Source organism: Salmo salar, chromosome 17 (genome assembly GCF_965601325.2).
Source record: "Salmo salar chromosome 17, fSalSal1, whole genome shotgun sequence".
Classification (NCBI taxonomy): domain Eukaryota; kingdom Metazoa; phylum Chordata; class Actinopteri; order Salmoniformes; family Salmonidae; genus Salmo; species Salmo salar.
The window spans coordinates 47,682,992-47,702,696 of NC_138307.1; the positions used below are offsets into that span (position 1 = coordinate 47,682,992).

The following is a 19,705-nucleotide window of genomic DNA, read 5'->3' on the forward strand; positions in this document are numbered from 1 at the left end:
ATCTCCACTGGTCCTAGACAGCCGTGACACTTCGTGCACTATAAGGATGAACAAGATTATTTAGAGTGTTATGAGGATGCTAGGGGCCTGTTAGTTCTATGTGTCCAAACTCTCTATGATCCTTTGTCCCTGTCCAAGACCTCAGCCTCCCAAATCCTCTGCCAAGGGTAATAATTACTTGCCAGGTGGTCAACAGGCTATATTCTCCTTCTGCAATTAGAACATCACACCAACACACAAAACAGACATTACCCCTAATGGGTTGAGAATGAGACTGTTGGAAGCCAGGAGGAGAAGAGGAAGGCTGGAGTGATCTATTGAGAACTCTCCTCTCCTTTTCTGTAAAATGTTGAGAAAGTAATGCATGCAAAGAAAAGCACTTCAGCAGAAAGTTAGTGTTAAGTAAGAATGTTTATTTAAAAATCAGTAGTTTGATTCAGAAATAGTAATCTATAATATGGATTACCAGACAATCAGAACTTCAGTCAGGCTTTCATCTGATTTAACACTGATTCCAAAAATTGTTTTCCCCATAAATGAAGTTACGCAAAGAAAATATTGTACACGGACACAAAAGAGAGAACAAGTCAATATCTGAAGGCATCGCACAAATTCCAAGAAATCAGTGAATGTTTTTAAGGCCATTTTGTATAGTTATTTTCATAGATTTTCTTTTTCCAAAACACTCAATTACCACAAAAAGAACTGGTGCATCTCATGTAAAACTGTACATGCAAACATAGTGCACGGATATCTTTAGTAAACAGAGATCACGTGTGTGAACTCACATGCACTATTAACTCTGGCGGCACGCACGCACGGGGCTTGGCAAGCAGATGGCGAGTGTTGTGGCACTAGCAAAGCAGTGAAAGAAAAGAATGATCCTTTCCATAGTAGTGTGAAAAGAGAAAGCACAAAAAAAATGACACCGTCAGTAGTCCTTGATGGTAACCATGGACTCAGCTGTATGCGTGTCTGTGTGAGCGTGTGTGTGTGTGTATGCACGGGCACACGTGTGTGTCTACACTGTCGGTAGCCTGTGGGTGGTTAATGGGAGCCTATAACGAGCTCTAGACTGTGACCCAAAGTCCTAATGATACCTCCTGCTCTGCTACAAGCCCAGTGGGAGACTGCAGCACAGACAAGCTGGGTTTCAAATAACACACTAGCTATTCCCCACATAGTGCATTTCTTTTGACAAGAGCCATGCGGTGCACTATATGGATTTCGCTGCACTACATGGAAAGACTCAAGACTAGCTACAACTACAGATGCAGAGAGGCATTTATGGAACGCTTTGAAATGTGTGAGAAAAACACAATGAAAAAAGACATTGGTGAAAGTTGTGAGAGACAAGAAAGATCGGAAATACAGTTTGTGTCTATGGTATGTCTTTTTTTAAACAAGGCAGAGTTTCTCATCAAATATATGTTGTGTGAAGTACGTGGGTTAAAACGACGGACTGCCATGTTGAATATACCGGGTGAGGTTATTCTCTCTCTAGGCTAGCCAACATCTCTCTGTATAGGTTTGGCACTGTGTTGACTCAGGCATGTAGCACTAATGCCCGTTCTCTTCTGACTACATTAGTGGGTTGACCTGGTTGTCCACTTCTGCCCAGGGTCGTTCCACCTCAAAAAAAACAAGAAAGAGGTTACATAGTGGCATTTTCACACTTCATGTTCAAATCAATTATGTTACTTGAGATGATTTGCATATGAAGCATGAAAATGCTAATATAGGTACCATTGACTTGCATTGGATTGTGTGACAAATGCTAAAAAGTTAGAATTCAAAACAGTGGCCAAGTAAACAAAACAAAAGAATGGGTTGCTGTCGTACTTTGTCCATAGACTGCTTACAGGGTACGGAAACCAATATGTAATTTGGGTGAACTATCCCTTTAACATTGACATAGAATAACGAAATGACATGGAATGACCCTCCAATGACATAACCCACTGGGCTGTATCCCCCCTCTCACCCCCCTCTCACCCCCCTCTCCTACTGCTATGCCAAATATTATTGGCTTGGAGTCGATCCTATTTAAGCATTAAAACAGTCTATTGTAATCTGTGAGGCTGCGTCCACTGAGCTGCAGTGAAACAAGAGGAGGAATTACACAGAAAAGAGAGGAGTTGTTATGTGGTTGAATTGTGGCAAAGGGCATCTGTCTATCAGTAATGACATGGCAACAGACCGACAGTGGCACACATGAAAATGGCAACAACTGCGAAATACATAAATGTGGTGTTGGAATGTCTGTTAGCTTGATAATGGATATTGATATGTAACCAATCACGTTATCAATTACACACCACCTCCATACAAGCAGTAGCTAATAGTTATATTATAATAATTATGAATAATTATGAATAATTAAGAATAATTAAAAGGCAGTTGATATAAACTCCAAGCCCATTCAGACAGCAGATTGAAGAGGATACCCTGGCTGTAAGAAGTAAGAGTGGGTTGACTGGGTATAATAGTTACGGGACAGGAGTAACTCCTAGCCCTCAGTGGGTATTGTTAATTGGTATTATTGGATGAGAATTACAACATTTAGGAAGAACAAGTTGTCATGACGACCACCAGACACCATCATCTACGGCCAACACACTCAGGGCTTAACACTATAACAATTAAATAATATTACATAATGATTGGCACAACTCAAAACAATACAATTACCTTAATATCAACTTCCAAGGCAATAACCAAGCGGTTAAGTGCGTTGGGTCAGTAATTGAAAGGTCGCTGGTTCGAATTCCGAGCCGACTAGTTGAAAAAAATTGTATCTGCCCATGTGCCCTTGAGCAAGGCACTTAACCCGAACTGCTCCTGTAAGTCTAAATGACAAATGTAATAATAATAATAATAATACAAAAGAACAAGAACCGAACAGAAGGAAATAATTTTTGTTACTGTTTTTGACCACTGGGCTTCTGCTGTTGTCTCAAACTGGATCTGAGAGCATCTGTTGTTATTTAAATTAATTTGGAAGGGAATATGATGTTGGTTGAGTCACTGTTGTTCTCGGCACAGTGAGAAAACCCGTGGGCACTCGTAGCGTGGCTGGCATGGGCACCCTATCGCCAAGGCAGTTTAGAAAGGAGCAGAATGCGCTTCAACAACAGAGTTAAAAGTTAAAAACATTTAACCCCAAAGCCTGAGAGCAGTGACAGGCAGGGAAGTGTAGGACCACAATGCATGCTCTGACGCTACACTCATGCAAAGGGACACACAGTATAGTACAGTGGCTACTTGGACCTGCACTGTTGCCTCCCCTGGCAAAGACAACACGCTGAGAGATAAAGAGAGAGAATATTGATTGATATTCCAAAGCTCCATACTGAAAGAAGGATGTACAGTACCAGTCAAAAGTTTGGAGCCACACTTTATTTTGACTATTTTCTAAATTGTAGAATAATAGCGAAGACATCAAAACTATGAAATAACACATATGGAATCATGTATTAACCAAAAAAAAGTGTTAAACAAATCCAAATATATTTTAGATTTTAGATTCTTCCAAGTAGCCACCCTTTGCCTTGATGACAGCTTTGCACACTCTTGGCATTCTCTCAAAGGAAATACATTGAATACATTTCAATTAACAGGTGTGCCTTGTTAAAAGCTATAGTGGAATTTCTTGTCTTAATACGTTTGAGCCAATCAGTTGTGTTGTTACAGGGTACGTAGGGTATACAGAAAATAGCCCTATTTGGTAAAAGACCAAGTCCATATTATGGCAAGAACAGCTCAAATAGGCGAAGAGAAACGACAGTCCATCATTACTTTAAGACATGAAGGTCAGTCAATACTGAACATTTCAAGAACTTTGAAAGTTTCTTCAAATGCAGTCGCAAAAACCAAGCGCCATGATGAAACTGGCTCTCATGAGGACCGCCACAGGAAAGGAAGACCCAGATAAGTTCATTAGTTGCCAGCCTCAGAAGTTGCATCCCAAATAAATGCTTCACAGAGTTCAAGTAACAGACACATCAACATCAACTGTTCAGAGGAGACTGAGTGAATCAGGCCTTCATGGTCGAATTGCTGCAAAGAAACCACTACTAAAGGACACCAATAATAAGAAGAGACTTGCTTGGGCCAAGAAAAATGAGCAATGGACAGACCTGTGGAAATCTGTCCTTTGGTCTGATGAGTCCAAATTAGATTTTTAGTTCTAACCGCTGTGTCGTGGTGAGACGCAGAGTAGGTGAACAGAGTATCTCCGCATGTGTGGTTCCCACTGTGAAGCGTGGAGGAGGTGGTGTGATGGTGTGGGGGTGCTTTACTGGCAATATTGTCAGTGATTTGTTTGGAATTCAAGGCACACATAACCAGCATGGCTACCACATCATTCTGCAGCGATACGCCATCCCATCTAGTTTGCGCTTAGTGGAACTATCATTTGTTTTTCAACAGGACAATGACCCAACACACCAACAGGCTGTGTAAGGACTATTTGACCAAGAAGGAGAGTGATGGAGTGCTGCATCAGATGACCTGGTCTCCACAATCACCCAACCTCAACCCAATAGAGATGGTTTGGGATGAGTTGGACCGCAGAGTGAAGGAAAAGCAGCCAACAAGTGAAGCTGGTTGAGATAATGCCAACAGTGTGCAAAGCTGCCATCAAGGAAAGGGTGGCTACTTTGAAGAATCTCAAATATATTTTGATTTGTTTAACACTTTTTTGCTTACTACATGATTCCATGTGTGTATTTCATTGTTTTGATGTCTTCACTATTATTCTACAATGTAGAAAATAGTCAAAATAAAGAAAAACTGGTACTTTTGACTGGTACTGTATATTATACAAGTGTCCAATGGTAAAAATCATTATCATTAACATGTACTGTAAACATTGAGTGAGAGTTGGAAGAATAGAGAGACAGAGTAGAGAGATAGAATGAGAGAGAAGGAAATATATTTCCAGTTATTTACAACAGTCAAGTGATACCACATCCAGACTATAGAACCTTTTCACCACTCTGCTCCTGAAAAAGGCCAGTCCCCAGGAACTTCCTTCCTATCCTCCTGTCATCCTTCCTTCTTTCTTTCATCCTTTCCTTAAATCCTTCATTCCTTGCCAGGTGAGTTGAGAAGACCAGACTCTGTCCTTCTTCCCGGGTGTGTCCCAGAGAGTGTCTCCATTGGCCAATATACATGAAGTCCAGACAGAGGAACGCTAGACAATGAAAGTAAACATGCTCTTGTTGACTCCATCCGCCCGTTCCAAAGTAGAACCCTTTAGAACCGCTCAGTAAAAACTTCTAGAACCCTGCTATTCATTCTGCCAGTCAGTCAGTCTCCATTAGTGCAATGAGAGAGCGAGAAAGCCAAGAAGGCCTCTCCTATCACTGAGCGAGTGATGCAGAGATGAGAGAGACAAATACATATTTGAAGAGGTGTTGTTCACGACCAGGGAGCATCTCCGCACCCTTCAGATCTGCGTCTGCAGGGGGTGTCCTGGGGGGGTGTATGGAGGGGGTGCGGGTGAGGGCTTGATGCCTCTGATCCTCATGTAGGAGAGGAACTGGTCAGGGATCTCAGCCAGGACATCCTTGGCTAGACGGGCCATACTCAGAATGTGGTTCCCTGTCCGGTCGGTGTAGTCTCTGAATGGGACAAACTGTAAGACAAGAGAAAGACAAAACAGGGCTGAAATTAGTTATAGTCTAGTCAATATACAGGTGTTTAGCTACTAAACGTTGAATCCTTACTGGAAAACAGACAGAGAGAAGAAATGGGGCCGGAGAAATATACTATAATATATACTAAATATTAACTAAAATAAAAGTATAGGCAATATATAGTAGGTGTTATGCCATTATGTGTAAATAATACTACCAAAGATCTTTGAAAAACTTAAGTTGAGACTTTTTGGACCCACAGTACAAGTAAAGCATGAATTTATTCATAACAGTTGGCAAGTTCAGAGCGAGGTGAAATTGGCCTAGCCAATCAGCTATGAAAGCCTTTTGTTTCCCTTGTCTCTTGTTGGGATGTACAGTGCATCGCTAGCGAGCGCTCAGTCTCTTTGATATCTGATCTAATGATGCTGGAGGCAGGGCCAGTTTTATCACAGAACTGTCTTTCATAGGGGTCCTGCCTGTCTCTGTGTGTGTGTGTGTGTAGAGGCAGCTAACTATCCAGACAGTGATGGAGTGAGTGATCTAGGAAGAGCAGAACGGACCTCCTAGTGTGTGTGTGTGTGTGCGTGCGTATATATACTAGACCTCCTAGCCAGGTCCACAGCAGAACAGCCTTGATGTTCTCTCTGTGTTAACAAGGCTCACTAATGAGCATGGGGAGCGTATTAATCTACCCCTCTATCATATCATCCACACAAAGAGAGGGAGGTAGGGGAGGAGGGAAAGAGGAGGATGACAAGGAGGAGGAAGGGAAGTAAAGAGGGAGGAAGAGAGGAACCCCTTCTGCTGTCAAACAGAGCTGATAGGAAACAGTGCCTAATAGGCTATTCGTATATCATGGTGGCTAGCCATTTGGAATAATCGCATAGCATGGAGGCTAGCCACATCAGGGCTAATGTAGCATGGAGGTTAGCTACATCAGATTCTGCCAGGGCTAAATGCGATGCGTGAAATCCAAGCAACATACATTTTGTTTTGGGGGTTTTCATTACAGGTTATTTGGACGTATCAATCAGGCTTAAGCGAAGGTGGGGGAGGGGGAGGGGGGGGCTTTGGCTGAGAGTTTCCTTTTGCGAGGGTGGAGACTTCGATTTTGTCAGAACTCTCAATTTATTTTTATATAAACTCAGGACCCTGTCTTTCAAAGATAATTCGTAAAAATTCAAATAACTTCACAGATCTTCATTGTAAAGGGTTTAAACACCGTTTCCCCATGCTTGTTCAATGAACCATAAACAATTAATGAACATGCACCTGTGGAACGGTCGTTAAGACACTAAATGCTTACAGATGGTGTCAGACAATTAAGGTCACAGTTGTGAAAACTTAGGACACTAAAGAGGCCTTTCTACTGACTGAAAAACACCAAAAGAAAGATGTCCAGGGTCCCTGCTCATCTGCGTGAACATGCCTTAGGCATGCTGCAAGGAGGCATGAGGACTACAGATGTGGCCAGGGCAATACATTGCAATGTCCATACTGTGAGACGCCTAAGACAGTGCTACAGGGAGACAGGATGGACAGCTGATCGTCCTCGCAGTGGCAGACCACGTGTAACACCTGCACAGGATCGGTACATCCGAACATCACAGCTAAGGGACAGGTACAAGATGGCAACAACAACTGCCCGAGTTACACCAGGAATGCGCAACCCCTCCATCAGTGCTCAGACTGTCTGCAATAGGCTGAGAGAGGCTGTACTAAGGGCTTGTAGGCCTGTTGTAAGGCAGGTCCTCACCAGACATCACCGGCAACAACGTTGCCTATGGGCACAAACCCACCGTCGCTGGACCAGACAGGACTGGCAAAAAATGCTCATCACTGATGAGTCGCGGTTTTGTCTCACCAGGGGTGAAGGTCGGATTTGCGTTTATCATCGAAGGAATGAGCGTTACACCGAGGCCTGTACTCTGGAGCGGGATCGATTTGGAGGTGGAGGGTCCGTCATGGTCTGGGGCGGTGTGTCACAGCATCATCGGACTGAGCTTGTTGTCATTGCAGGCAATCTCAATGCTGTGCGTTACAGGGAACACATCCTCCTCCCTCATGTGGTACCCTTCCTGCAGGCTCATCCTGACATGACCCTCCAGCATGACAATGCCACCAGCCATACTGCTTGTTCTGTGATTCCCTGCAAGACAGGATTGTCAGTGTTCTGCCATGGTCAGCGAAGAGCCCGGATCTCAATCCCATTGAGCACGTCTTGGACCTGTTTGATCGGAGGGTGAGGGCTAGGGCCATTCCCCCCAGAAACGTCCGGGAACTTGCAGGTGCCTTGGTGGAAGAGTGGGGTAACATCTCACAGCAAGAACTGTCAAATCTGGTGCAGTCCATGAGGAGGAGATTCACTGCAGTACTTAATGCAGCTGGTGACCACACCAGATACTGACTGTTACTTTAGATTTTGACCCCCCCTTTGTTCAAGGACACATTATTCCATTTCTGTTAGTCACATGTCTGTGGAACTTGTTCAGTTTATGTCTCAGTTGTTGAATCTTGTTATGTTCATTCAAATAAATACACATATTTTTACCCCATTTTTCATGGTATCCAATTGGTAGTTACAGTCTTGTCCCATCGCTGCAACTCCCATACGGACTCGGGAGAGGCGAAGTTCGAGAGCTGGCGTCCTCCGAAACACGATCCTGCCAAGCAGCACTGCTTGCTTAACCTGGAAGCCAGCCGCACCAATGTGTTGGAGGAAACACACTATATCTGGCGACCGCGTCAGCGTGCATTGCACCCGGCCCACCATAGGAGACGCTAGCGCGCGATGGGACAAGAACATCCCTACCGGCCAAACCCTTCCCTAACCCGGACGACGCTGGGCCAATTGCGCGCCGCCCCGTGGGTCTCCCGGTTGTTGCTGACTGTGACAGAGCCTGGACTCGAACCAGGACCTCTTGTGGCACAGCTAGAACTGCAACGCAGTGCCTTAGACCACTGTGCCCTCGGGAGGCCCTGAACTCTCAATTTCTAACACATATAAACTCAGAAGTTAATCAAGAAGCTGACCAAATTATGCAAGATTTTACTTCTGAGTTAACAAAGATTAGGCCTGGGGACTCTGTGGGGTCTCTGTCCATCTGGCCTGATGAGGGAAGGCAGAGCAGGTGGGAATGATCTGAACTCAGACCAGATGTCTGTCTGTCTAATGGAACCAGGGCCAGGAGCCACAACACAGATGTTAACATGCTGTTAAACTCTAATGTATGAGCACTACTATCTGTGTAAATGTCCATTTTGGTTTTATGGATGATTCAGTTGATTCCCACCTGTGATTTCCCTCCCAATATGTTTTCTAGTACTTCTAGTTTCTAGATTCTACTACTAGTTTATTTCTCATCATTATGTGCATATAAATAGTATGTTGTAGCATCTGTCTGTGGCCCTGACTGTTCTGTGCTATGTAAGCAATCAAATGCATTTTATAAAGCCCTTTGTTCACCTGGGATAGGATATAGTAACCCCCCCCCAAAAAAAGATATAGATGTACTATTGTAAAGTGGTTGTTCCACTGGATATCATAAGGTGAATGCACCAATTTGTAAGTCGCTCTGGATAAGAGCGTCTGCTAAATGACGTAAATGTAAATGTTCAATAGCAGCTGTCACAAAGTGAGGCTAGATGGAAGCAGACAGTTTGTTTTTGTTTGTGAGGCATATTCTAATGCTCCCAAAACCCCACCTATTTGACTCCATGCATCCAGCAGCCTAGCAGTGGAACAGACAGAAGGAACATGGCATACCTGAACAATGTCCCTCTCTGCATATCTTCCCTTCGACGAGATCCTCACTTCATCCCCGTCCAACTCAATCATCGCTGAGGAGAAACATCATACTGTAGTCATCATCTGGTCAGTGGAGTGTGTGTGTGTGTGTGCGCATACATACATTTGTGCATCTGTATGCGTTAGCGTGTTTCTTACCATCAAATTCTGCTGGTCCCACCCCTACGATGATAATCGACATTGGAAGACACGAAGCCTGGATAGGACACGAGGAAACAAATTTGAGTCTCATATTCTCCTCATTATGTCTGTGACAAAGTTGAGTCTGTCACAGAGTACACATATGCATAGGAATCTATCAGACAGTCTGAGAAATAAGTTTTATGAGTGACGTTGACTGAGCACCTATACAGCCTAAACAATAAAGTTGATTTACCCCAAGCTGTGTGTGTGTGTGTGTGTGTGTGTGTGTGTGTGTGTGTGTGTGTGTGTGTGTGTGTGTGTGTGTGTGTGTGTACAGTCGTGGCCAAAAGTTTTGAGAAAGATACAAAGTCTGCTGCCTCAGTTTGTATGATAGCAATTTGCATATACTCCAGAATGTTATGAAGAGTGATCAGATGAATTGCAATTAATTGCAAAGTCCCTCTTTGCCATGCAAATTAACTGAATCCCCCCAAAAACATTTCCACTGCATTTCAGCCCTTCCACAAAAGGACCAGCTGACATCATGTCAGTGATGACGAGGACAAGGCTGGAGATCACCCTGTCATGCTGATTGAGTTCAAATAACAGACTGAAGATTCAAAAAGAGGGTGGTGCTTGGAATCATTGTTCTTCCTCTGTCAACCATGGTTACCTGCAAGGAAACACGCGCCGTCATCATTGCTTTGCACAAAAAGGGCTTCACAGGCAAGGATATTGCTGCCAGTAAGATTGCACCTAAATCAACCATTTATCGGATCATCAAGAACTTCAAGGAGAGCGGTCCTCTTGTTCTGAAGAAGGCTTCAGGGCACCCAAGAAAGTCCAGCAAGCGCCAGGACCGTCTGCTAAAGTTGATTCAGCTGTGGGATCGGGGCACCACCAGTACAGAGCTTGCTCAGGAATGGCAGCAGGCAGGTGTGAGTGCATCTGCACGCACAGTGAGGCAAAGACTTTTGGAGGATGGCCTGGTGTCAAGAAGGGCAGCAAAGAAGCCACTTCTCTCCAGGAAAAACATCAGGGACAGACTGATATTCTGCAAAAGGTACAGGGATTGGACTGCTGAGGACTGGGGTAAAGTCATTTTCTCTGATGAATCCCCTTCCCGATTGTTTGGGGAATCCGGAAAAAAGCTTGTCCGGAGAAGACAAGGATGGTTGGCTCTACCATCAGTCCTGTGTCATGCCAACAGTAAAGCATCCTGAGACCATTCATGTGTGGGTTTGCTTCTCCGCCAAGGGAGTGGGCTCACTCCCAATTTTGCCTAAGAACACAGCCATGAATAAAGAATGGTACCAACACATCCTCCGAGAGCAACTTCTCCCAACCATCCAGGAACAGTTTGATGATGAACAATGCCTTTTCCAGCATGATGGAGCACTTTGCCATAAGGCAAAAGTGATAACTAAGTGGCTCGGGGAACAAAACATCGATATTTTGGGTCCATGGCCTGGTAACTCCCCAGACCTTAATCCCATTGAGAACTTGTGGTCAATCCTCAAGAGGCGGGTAGACAAACAAAACCCCACAAGTTCTGACAAACTCCAAGCATTGATTATGCAAGAATGGGCTGCCATCAGTCAGGATGTGGCCCAGAAGTTAATTGACAGCATGCCAGGGCAGATTGCAGAGGTCCTGAAAAAGAAGTGTCAACACTGTAAATATTGACTCGTTGCATCAACTTCATGTAATTGTCAATAAAAGCCTTTGACACTTATGACACGCTTGTATTTATACTTCAGTAATCCATAGTAACATCTGACAAAAATATCTAAAGTCACTGAAGCAGCAAACTTTGTGGAAATTAATATTTGTGTCATTCTCAAAACGTTTGCCACGACTGTATGTGTAAATATTAATGGAGCGTGTCTGAGATGTAGTATCCCGAGTGGCGCAGCAGTCTAAGGCACTACATGTCAGGCTATATCACATCCGGCCGTGATCGGGAGTCCCATAGGGCTGTGCACAGCGTCGTCCGGGTTTTGCCAGGGTAGGCCGCCATTGTAAATAAGAATTTGTTTTTAACTGACTTTCCTAGTTAAATAAAACAAATTAAAAAACATGTAAAAAATATCTTCCTGAGGGCCTCTCTGAATTTGGGGATGAGAGAATAAACAAGTCCCTCAACTCACACAACACTTTAATATGTGTGTACGTGTGTGTGTACGTGTGTGTGTGTGCCATAACCCCGCCTCTGCTCTCTCCGTCTTTCTGAGTGATGAGTTAGTTTGATGTATTACCCCAGGATTGTAGGATAGATGAGTTTATCAGAATGTGTTGTTTACTTGTTTCCCTAGGAACTGATCCCAAGTCAGCCTTTACCTCTCACGTACATACATGCATACATACTTACATTGATGTTCTCACTACCCCCAATCAAGTCCCCTGTCCCATCTTCCCTGACTATGGTAATACAGACAGTGATGTGTGTCTTAGCCACTTGCGTCCATACTGGCCATCTAGTGACTAGGGCCAGGATTCAATCAGATTGTTGATTTGGAAAATTGTCCATTTAAAAGTCATTCCGATTGAGCCTACATATGCAGGGTTTACCGTGAATGTGGTCTCCGCCAAAGTGAGAACATTGCCTAGCAGTTGTTGTTCTTACGTTGACGATGGACTCCTTGGTCTGGGCCATGTCTGAGATAACTCCATCTGTGATGATGAGGAGGATGAAGTACTGAGAGCCATCCTTCACTGACGCAGCATACCTACACACAGGAGAAATAAACACAGAGTACATAGGTGAGCCACACAAGTTTTTATATTATCCATAAAACCCTACATTAAACATTGTCTTTATTTCCTACAGATGTAACCTTTGAAACCCGGCATGAACTGGCTGGGTAGTGATTATTTCTGGCACCTACTTTACACAGCGTGGGCCCTAGCCTCTGACTGCTTCCTGTGCTTCTCAAACACACGTAAGGCGGTGCTTGCAGCGCCGGATACAGAGACAGAAGTCAACTGAACGGTTATTAAACTGCGAGGAGCGTGAGGCACAGCAGAGAAGGAACGGATCGGTTATTATTAAAATGTGGGGGCGAGTGGCACAGGTGAGAGAAACAGAGGAGGTGAGAGGAAAGGAGGCTGGCATGACAGCGGTGCCTGGGAGTGAGGGGAGGGGTGAGGAGAAGGGTAAGGTGGTGTCTAGGGTGGCACTAATGGTTGTATTCTGAGAGCCACACACACATTTTGCACTGGGTTGTTACCCCTCAAATCAACATTTCTACCATGGCTTCCGAGCAACAACAAACAGGCACAAACACACACATGTAGACACGCGCACGCGCACGCCCCACACACACACACACACACACACACACACACACACACACACACCTGTAAATCTCAAGTCTTCTGACAGCACCTTTACTTCATCAAGGCACACTCATTAAGGCTTAAGGACTGTGTGTGTGTGTGTGTGTGTGTGTGTGTGTGTGTGTGTGTGTGTGTGTGTGTGGGAAGGACTGTGTAGTCATTGTTCACTCACACAAACAACACATTTACAGGTTAATTAAAGAACAGAATGTGACAAAAGTCACAAAACACGTGTTTATTTAACAGCTCAGAAGCACCTTTTCTGTGACTCAAGTTCTACAGTGGAATGTTATAACACAGTCACACTTATTATCTGTGAAATTATCTCTGCGAGCTGTGCATGCACTGAGAAACAGTCACACTTTTAAGAGTTGGAGAATCTCAGTTAAGTCTCTGTTAGTCTGATCTTGTGGTCGAAACACTGTCACCAACGTATTCTCAGCATAATACCCTGAGTTATGTACTGAAACATCTACTTTCACTTTGAAAAGTTGATACATCTCAGTTAACTCTCTGTTAGTCTGCAGACTTCCTCTGTTGTCCTTTTTGCTCTCAGGGAAATTACTCAATCACAACATACAGCGCTGCGTTGTGAATGGCTCTTACTGGAACAGAGGACAGTGGATCGATACACACGTTAAGGCCATCTTAATCAGTATTGATCTACTCAGGACTCCTGGCTCGCTCATGCTTGGGAGGTTTAGGTGTGCATCGGTAGGATTGTGATCTGAAATTCAATGAAGGAAGACCATAGATATCGGCCTCTGTTTTTATCACCCTACTATGTGTATTCAGTCAGTTCAGGGAGTAAATCTAAAAACTCCTGAAAGAAAAGTGGGTAATATCATTTTCAATTCATAAATTGAATTTCAATTTGGTTCGCAAATTCACTGAAATGAATCGAAAACCTGAAGTGACCCCAAAGCTGGTTTAATTCCAGCTTTGTTCCTCATAGCCCCCTTACCTGGCCACATGGTTGATGACAGGAGAGAAGTTGGTTGGGCCGTAGAGGCAGACAGACTTCAGGCTCTGGTAATATGCCTCCATCACTCCATCTATACCTGCACAGTATGGGTTTTGGGGGTTGCCATTCTGGAAGACACAAGAAGAGAAGGAGGGTAGTTAAATCTTTCATCAATTCCATCAAGCAGAAGAAAACAAAAAAGAGAATAAAAAAGAAAAATGATGTTAAAGCAAGAGAATGGAGGAGGATAACTAGAAAAAAGGGAGGGAGAGGAGGATAAATAAACAACTTTAATCAATACAACTTTAGGCCCAGTGAGAGATAAATATGGGAAATCCCTGCTGAGCGTGCTGAAGACATCCTCCTGTCTGAGTGGTATCCTACTGTTTAAAGTACTCTGCAGAGCTGAAGTGGGAAGGAGAGAGAGGGGGAGGGAAGGCTGTCTGTGATCGATGGTTTCTGCCTTACATAAAGGACAGTTACTGTTCTCCTTGATAGTCATAGAACTCAGTGGTAGTATTTTAGCCTGCCAGGCAGAACTTGGCATCCTAAGCCTCTACACTACAGCCACTAAGGAGACGTTCAAACTTTGAGGGTTTGAGCCTGCCTGGAGTGCCAGATACAGTGCCTTGCAAAAGTATTCATCCCTCTTGGCGTTTTTTCCTATTTTGTTGCATTACAACCTGTAATTTAAACAGATTTTTATTTGGATTTCATGTAACGGACAAACACAAAATAGTCAAAATTTGTGAAGAGAAATGAAAAAATAACTAGTTTCAAAAAATTCAACAACAAAAAAAGAGAATAAATAGAAAAGTGGTGCGTGCATATGTATTCACCCCCTTTGCTATGAAGCCCCTAAATAAGATCTGGTGCAACCAATTACATTCAGAAGTCACATTATTAGTTAAATAAAGTCCACCTGTGTGCAATCTAAGTGTCACATGATCTCAGTCAGTCAGTCAGTCAGTCAGTCAGTATATATATATATATATATATCTGTCTGTTCTGGAAGTCCCCAGAGTCTGCAACACCGCTAAACAAGGGGCACCACCAAGCAAGCAGCACCATGAAGACCAAGGAGCTCTCTAAACAGGTCAGGGACAAAGTTGTGGAGAAGTACAGATCAGGGTTGGGTTATAAAAAAATATCAGAAACTTTGAACATCCCACGGAGCACCATTAAATCCATTATTAAAAAACAGAAAGAATATGGCACCACAACAAACCTGCCAAGAGAGGGCCAACCACTAAAACTCACAGACCAGGTAAGGAGGGCATTAATCAAAGAGGCAACAAAGAGACCAAAGATAACCCTGAAGGAGCTGCAAAGCTCCACAGCGGAGATTGGAATATCTGGCCATAGGACCACTTTAAACCATATAGTCCACAGACCAGGGCTTTACAGAAGAGTGGCGAGAAAAAAGCCATTGCTTAAATAAAAAAATAAGCAAACACATTTGGTGTTCGCCAAAAGGCATGTGTGAGACTCCCCAAACACATGGAAGAAGGTACTCTAGTCAGATGAAACTAAAATGTAGCTTTTTGGCCATCAAGGAAAACGCTATGTCTGGCAAAAACCCAACACCTCTCATCACCCCGAGAACACCATTCACACACGGTGGTGGCAGCCTCATGCTGTGGGGATGTTTTCATTGTCAGGGACTGGGAAACTGGTCAGAATTGAAGGAATGATGGATGGTGCTAAATACAGGGAAATTCTTGAGGGAAACCTGCTCCAGTCTTCCAGAGATTTGAGACTGGGACGGAGGGTCACCTTCCAGCAGGACAATGACTCTAAGCATACTGCTAAAGCAACACTCGAGAGGTTTAAAAGGAAACATTTAAATGTCTTGGAATGGCCTAGTCAAAGCCCAGATCTCAATCCAATTGAGAATATGAGGTATAAGTATGTGGTACTTAAAGTTTGCTGTATACCAGCGGAACCCATCCAACTTCAAGGAGCTGGAACAGTTTTGCCTTGAAGAATGGGCAAAAATCCCAGTGGCTTGATGTGCCAAGCTTATAGAGACATACCCCAAGAGACTTGCAGCTGTAATTACTTCAAAAAGGTGGCTCTGCAAAGTATTGAATTGGGGGGGTGAATAGTTATGCATGCTCAAGTTCAGTTTTTTTGTCATATTTCTTGTTTTACACAATAAAAAATATTTTGCATTTTTCTTTTTTTGCATCGTTTGCCCTCGTTTTTTGTTGCTCTTTCATTTGTCTAATTACTTATGCTTCTATGGGTGCATCTGCAGCTCTGAGTCCACAGGGCTAACTGGAACAAACAGTGACTGTGATCAGATGTAAACAAAACAAGCCTGTAACCATGGTGAACACATTATGTATATGTGGTCCCACAATTTAACCAACTGAGCCAAGACTGAACAACTCTGGTGTTGGAGTATCCATCCACAGGTTTTGTTCCAACCTTTCTGAACCACATCACTCACCACGGTGAACTCATGTGAGACCTATCCGTCAAGTGACAGCTTGGCTCCAAAGCGCAGAGCAGGGAACATCTTATCAGGGTTCAGAGGTCACTTACCAGGGCGAACTCATGTGAGACCCGTCCGTCAGGGGGCAGCTTGGCTCCGAAGCCCAAAGCAGGGAACATCTTATCACTGTCGTAGTCCTGGATGATCTCCCCTACAGCCTTCATGGCCATGGCATAGGCATTCATCTGGTAGGGACTCATGTAGTGGAGGGAGGTGGGCTGAGTTGGGTTGCCTGGGAAACAGGTACGGTAATGGGACAGTAATAACAAGGTACAATAATAGAACAACAGAGCCAGATATAGGAAGGAATGGTTGTGTCTCAAATTAAACTCCACTCCCCATTTAGTGCACCACTAGCCCATGCTGTTTATGGGTGAAAGTGGTGCATTATATGTGGAATAGGGTATTATAATGAGTTTTGCCCATACAGAAAGGTAGTTGTGATTTCAACCAAAATGGTGATACTTTTAGACAGCATAATACAGTATTTCACTAGAGACCGTGTTACATCTCTTTCCCTGCCTTTCCCTCTATATAAGACTCTGGGTAGTGGGTACAGTATGAGTGACAAACATCATTCCATAATCAATAATAGCAGGAGAATAATTCCACTAGTGTCTTGTAAAAGCACTTTATAGCACACTGGCTGTAGTGGTTATGAGCATAGTGACATATGAACTTTAGATCTTTTAACGGACCTATTGGACACGCATCCATAACAATCAGCTCCTGCATATCGGACCTCGTCAAATAAAAACAAGGAAGCAATAACCCTTATGAGTCATCAGTGGATCTAAGTTTGAACTGAACCATCTGTTGTTATCTAAGAGATGTGATAGACGTTATAGTGAGTTTGACTGGGACTAAGAGATCATGCATGAACCAGGTAATTTCCTTCCAGCCTTGCTATAACAGGTACACATTAACATGGATAAGAGAGGCACAATCATTCCTGTTATCACCACTAAGCTATGATCTCTTTGACAGCATTAGGTTTGAGCCCTGAAATAATGGAGAGGGCTATTACAGATCACTTTATTCCCCATCTGCTCACATTTAAATAGCCCTGGTCAAGCATTAGGGAGAAGTGTTGTGTGTGTGTGTGTTGCTCACCGTTTGAAGCGGTGAAATCAATCGCCACTGTGAAATTAATCTGGGTCCTGGAAGGCAAAAGCAAGAGGAGGGTAATTATTTGTTTACCGCACGCTAGCGTGGACACACACACACATAACATAAACCATTGGCTTAATGAACTTTAGTAAACACAATAATGTTCTGATTATCATAGCTCAAGCAAGCAGGCAAGTTGAAACCTCTCCTTGCCCTTGGTCCCTGAGGAAACTAAATGTAATATAATAGAGAGAGAGAGATAACTGTCTAATCCTTCACTGCTTACAGTATTTCCCAAGAAGTCAAGACAAACAACAGGTTCAACAGGTCAGTGCACACAGTGCTGATGTGTGCTGTGCATGCCGTACCGTGCACTGTGGCTCACACAGCCTCTTGCCCTCTCCACCACCTCCTGTATTTGAATAGATCAGGTACTGTAAGGAACCATTGGACTTGTCATCCTGTGACGCCATGTGGAGTGCACTGCACAGCCCGCAGACACACGTTAGTGCAGCAGACCTGAAGAAGCCGGTTTACTCATTGTGAGGGTGGGGGAGGAACCAGACCAGGGACTCTGTGCTCTCCTCTCCCCAGCTCCGAGCCACTCTGCCTGCATTGGCTGTGGTTCAGGTCAGGATAGCAGCCATGAGGTGGGTATGGATGTATAGGGCCCAGGTCGGGCTTTGTCGCTACTCTAGTCCACACAGACACACACAGCCTGGGTCTAATGCTGGGAGAGGAAGGGGTGGGTGGGGAGTGATGCCTGAAGTACAGAGCTGTCGCTTCATGTTAGGGCAGAGGCTGCATCAGGGATAGAGTCCAGGGGTGGAGGGTAGGAGAGAGGAAGGATGAGAGGAGGGAGGAATAAGTAAGGAGCAGAGGGATGCTTGCATCATTCCCCCTGAGTTAAATCACACATTGTCTTAAAATCGCTCATTTACGCTTCGGTTTGCATGCTAAGAATGTGTTTGAGCGCATCCCTTTTTCTCCCCAATTTCATGATATCCAATTGGTAGTTACAGTCTTGTCCCATCGCTGCAACTCCCGTATGGACTCGGGAGAGTCGAAGGTCAAGAGCCATGCGTCCTCCAAAACACGACCCTGCCAAGCCGCACTGCTTCTTGACACACTGCTTGCTTAACCCGGAAGCCATTGAGCGCATTTCTTAAACAATATTTGTGTATGTCAATGTGCACGTTATACTGGTCTATCCTGCATCAAATAGATGATTTTTTTTTAACTTCACTGAATTGTATTGTAACTCATGTTACATGAATTCAAGTCTTTTTCCCCCATTGTATAATTCAGTGCCAAGATGTACAGTACCACTCAATATTTAAAGGCATTGGTACGCTGCAGAAGTCAGTGGAGCGGAGACAGTTTAATATTGTGAGAAAGGAACAGGGGGACAAGTCTGCAAGGAGAAGAGGTGGTGAGACAGTGATGTATTGGAGTCATATCTGGTCCAGCTCTCTGTGCCAAGAGGGGGTGAGGGAGGGAGACACAGACAGACAGACAGACGTGTATTGGAGTCATATCTGGTCCAGCTCTCTGTGCCAAGAGGGAGGGAGACACAGACAGACAGACAGACGTGTATTGGAGTCATATCTAGTCCAGCTCTCTGTGCCAAGACAGACAGACAGTGGCCCGCCAGCCTGAATTATGGATGTCTCCACACACCCGTGCACATACACACAGTGAGAGTTTCCACCTTGTTCAGAGAGTGTGAGGACAGCCAGAAACAGGGGAAGGAGATGGATAAAGAGAGAGAAAGAGAAAAAAAAGAGCAGAGAAATGTATCCCAGTCTGAAACGAAATATTACTCAGTTATTTCAACATAACTCAGAGACTGTAAATCAGTGGAGATCCAACTCAGAGATGCAATCTAATTATTCACATTAGAATGCAGAGGGCTCTCGCTAAAGGTCAGCCGAAGCTTCTGCACCAATCGCAGATGACTGTGCACAGTGAGGTAAGAGTGAAACGTCGCCCCATTGGCTCCAGGTGTTGCCCCTGGCCATGCACGTTCCAGGGAAACTAGCCAGCCCTGATCTTAAAGGGGCAATCAGCAGTTGCTACATCAATTTTTTTTACTTATAAATTTGTGATATGTACCCATTGATTCATAAAGAAAATAACTTATGAATAACTCATGAGCTTAGTTCAACTGTTGTACCCCCATCAGTACCAAAAATATAAGCTTGTTTGTGAACCAA

At 44.0% G+C, this 19,705-nt stretch overlaps 1 protein-coding gene across 2 annotated transcripts in view; it reads right to left on the bottom strand.

Moving 5' to 3' along the window:
* Positions 1-392: 392 nt before the first annotated feature.
* Positions 393-19,705, bottom strand: part of LOC106575987 (copine-8) — a 150,474-nt gene continuing 131,161 nt past the window's right edge. For both annotated transcript variants that reach the window (XM_014152770.3, XM_014152769.3), the window contains 7 exons: positions 17,493-17,539; positions 16,430-16,611; positions 13,880-14,007; positions 12,203-12,305; positions 9,592-9,649; positions 9,412-9,485; positions 393-5,641 (listed from right to left, as the gene is read on the bottom strand). In XM_014152770.3, the coding sequence (XP_014008245.1) occupies positions 5,453-5,641; positions 9,412-9,485; positions 9,592-9,649; positions 12,203-12,305; positions 13,880-14,007; positions 16,430-16,611; positions 17,493-17,539 (781 nt within the window). In that variant the 3' untranslated portion in view covers positions 393-5,452. The remainder of the gene's footprint in view (positions 5,642-9,411; positions 9,486-9,591; positions 9,650-12,202; positions 12,306-13,879; positions 14,008-16,429; positions 16,612-17,492; positions 17,540-19,705) is intronic.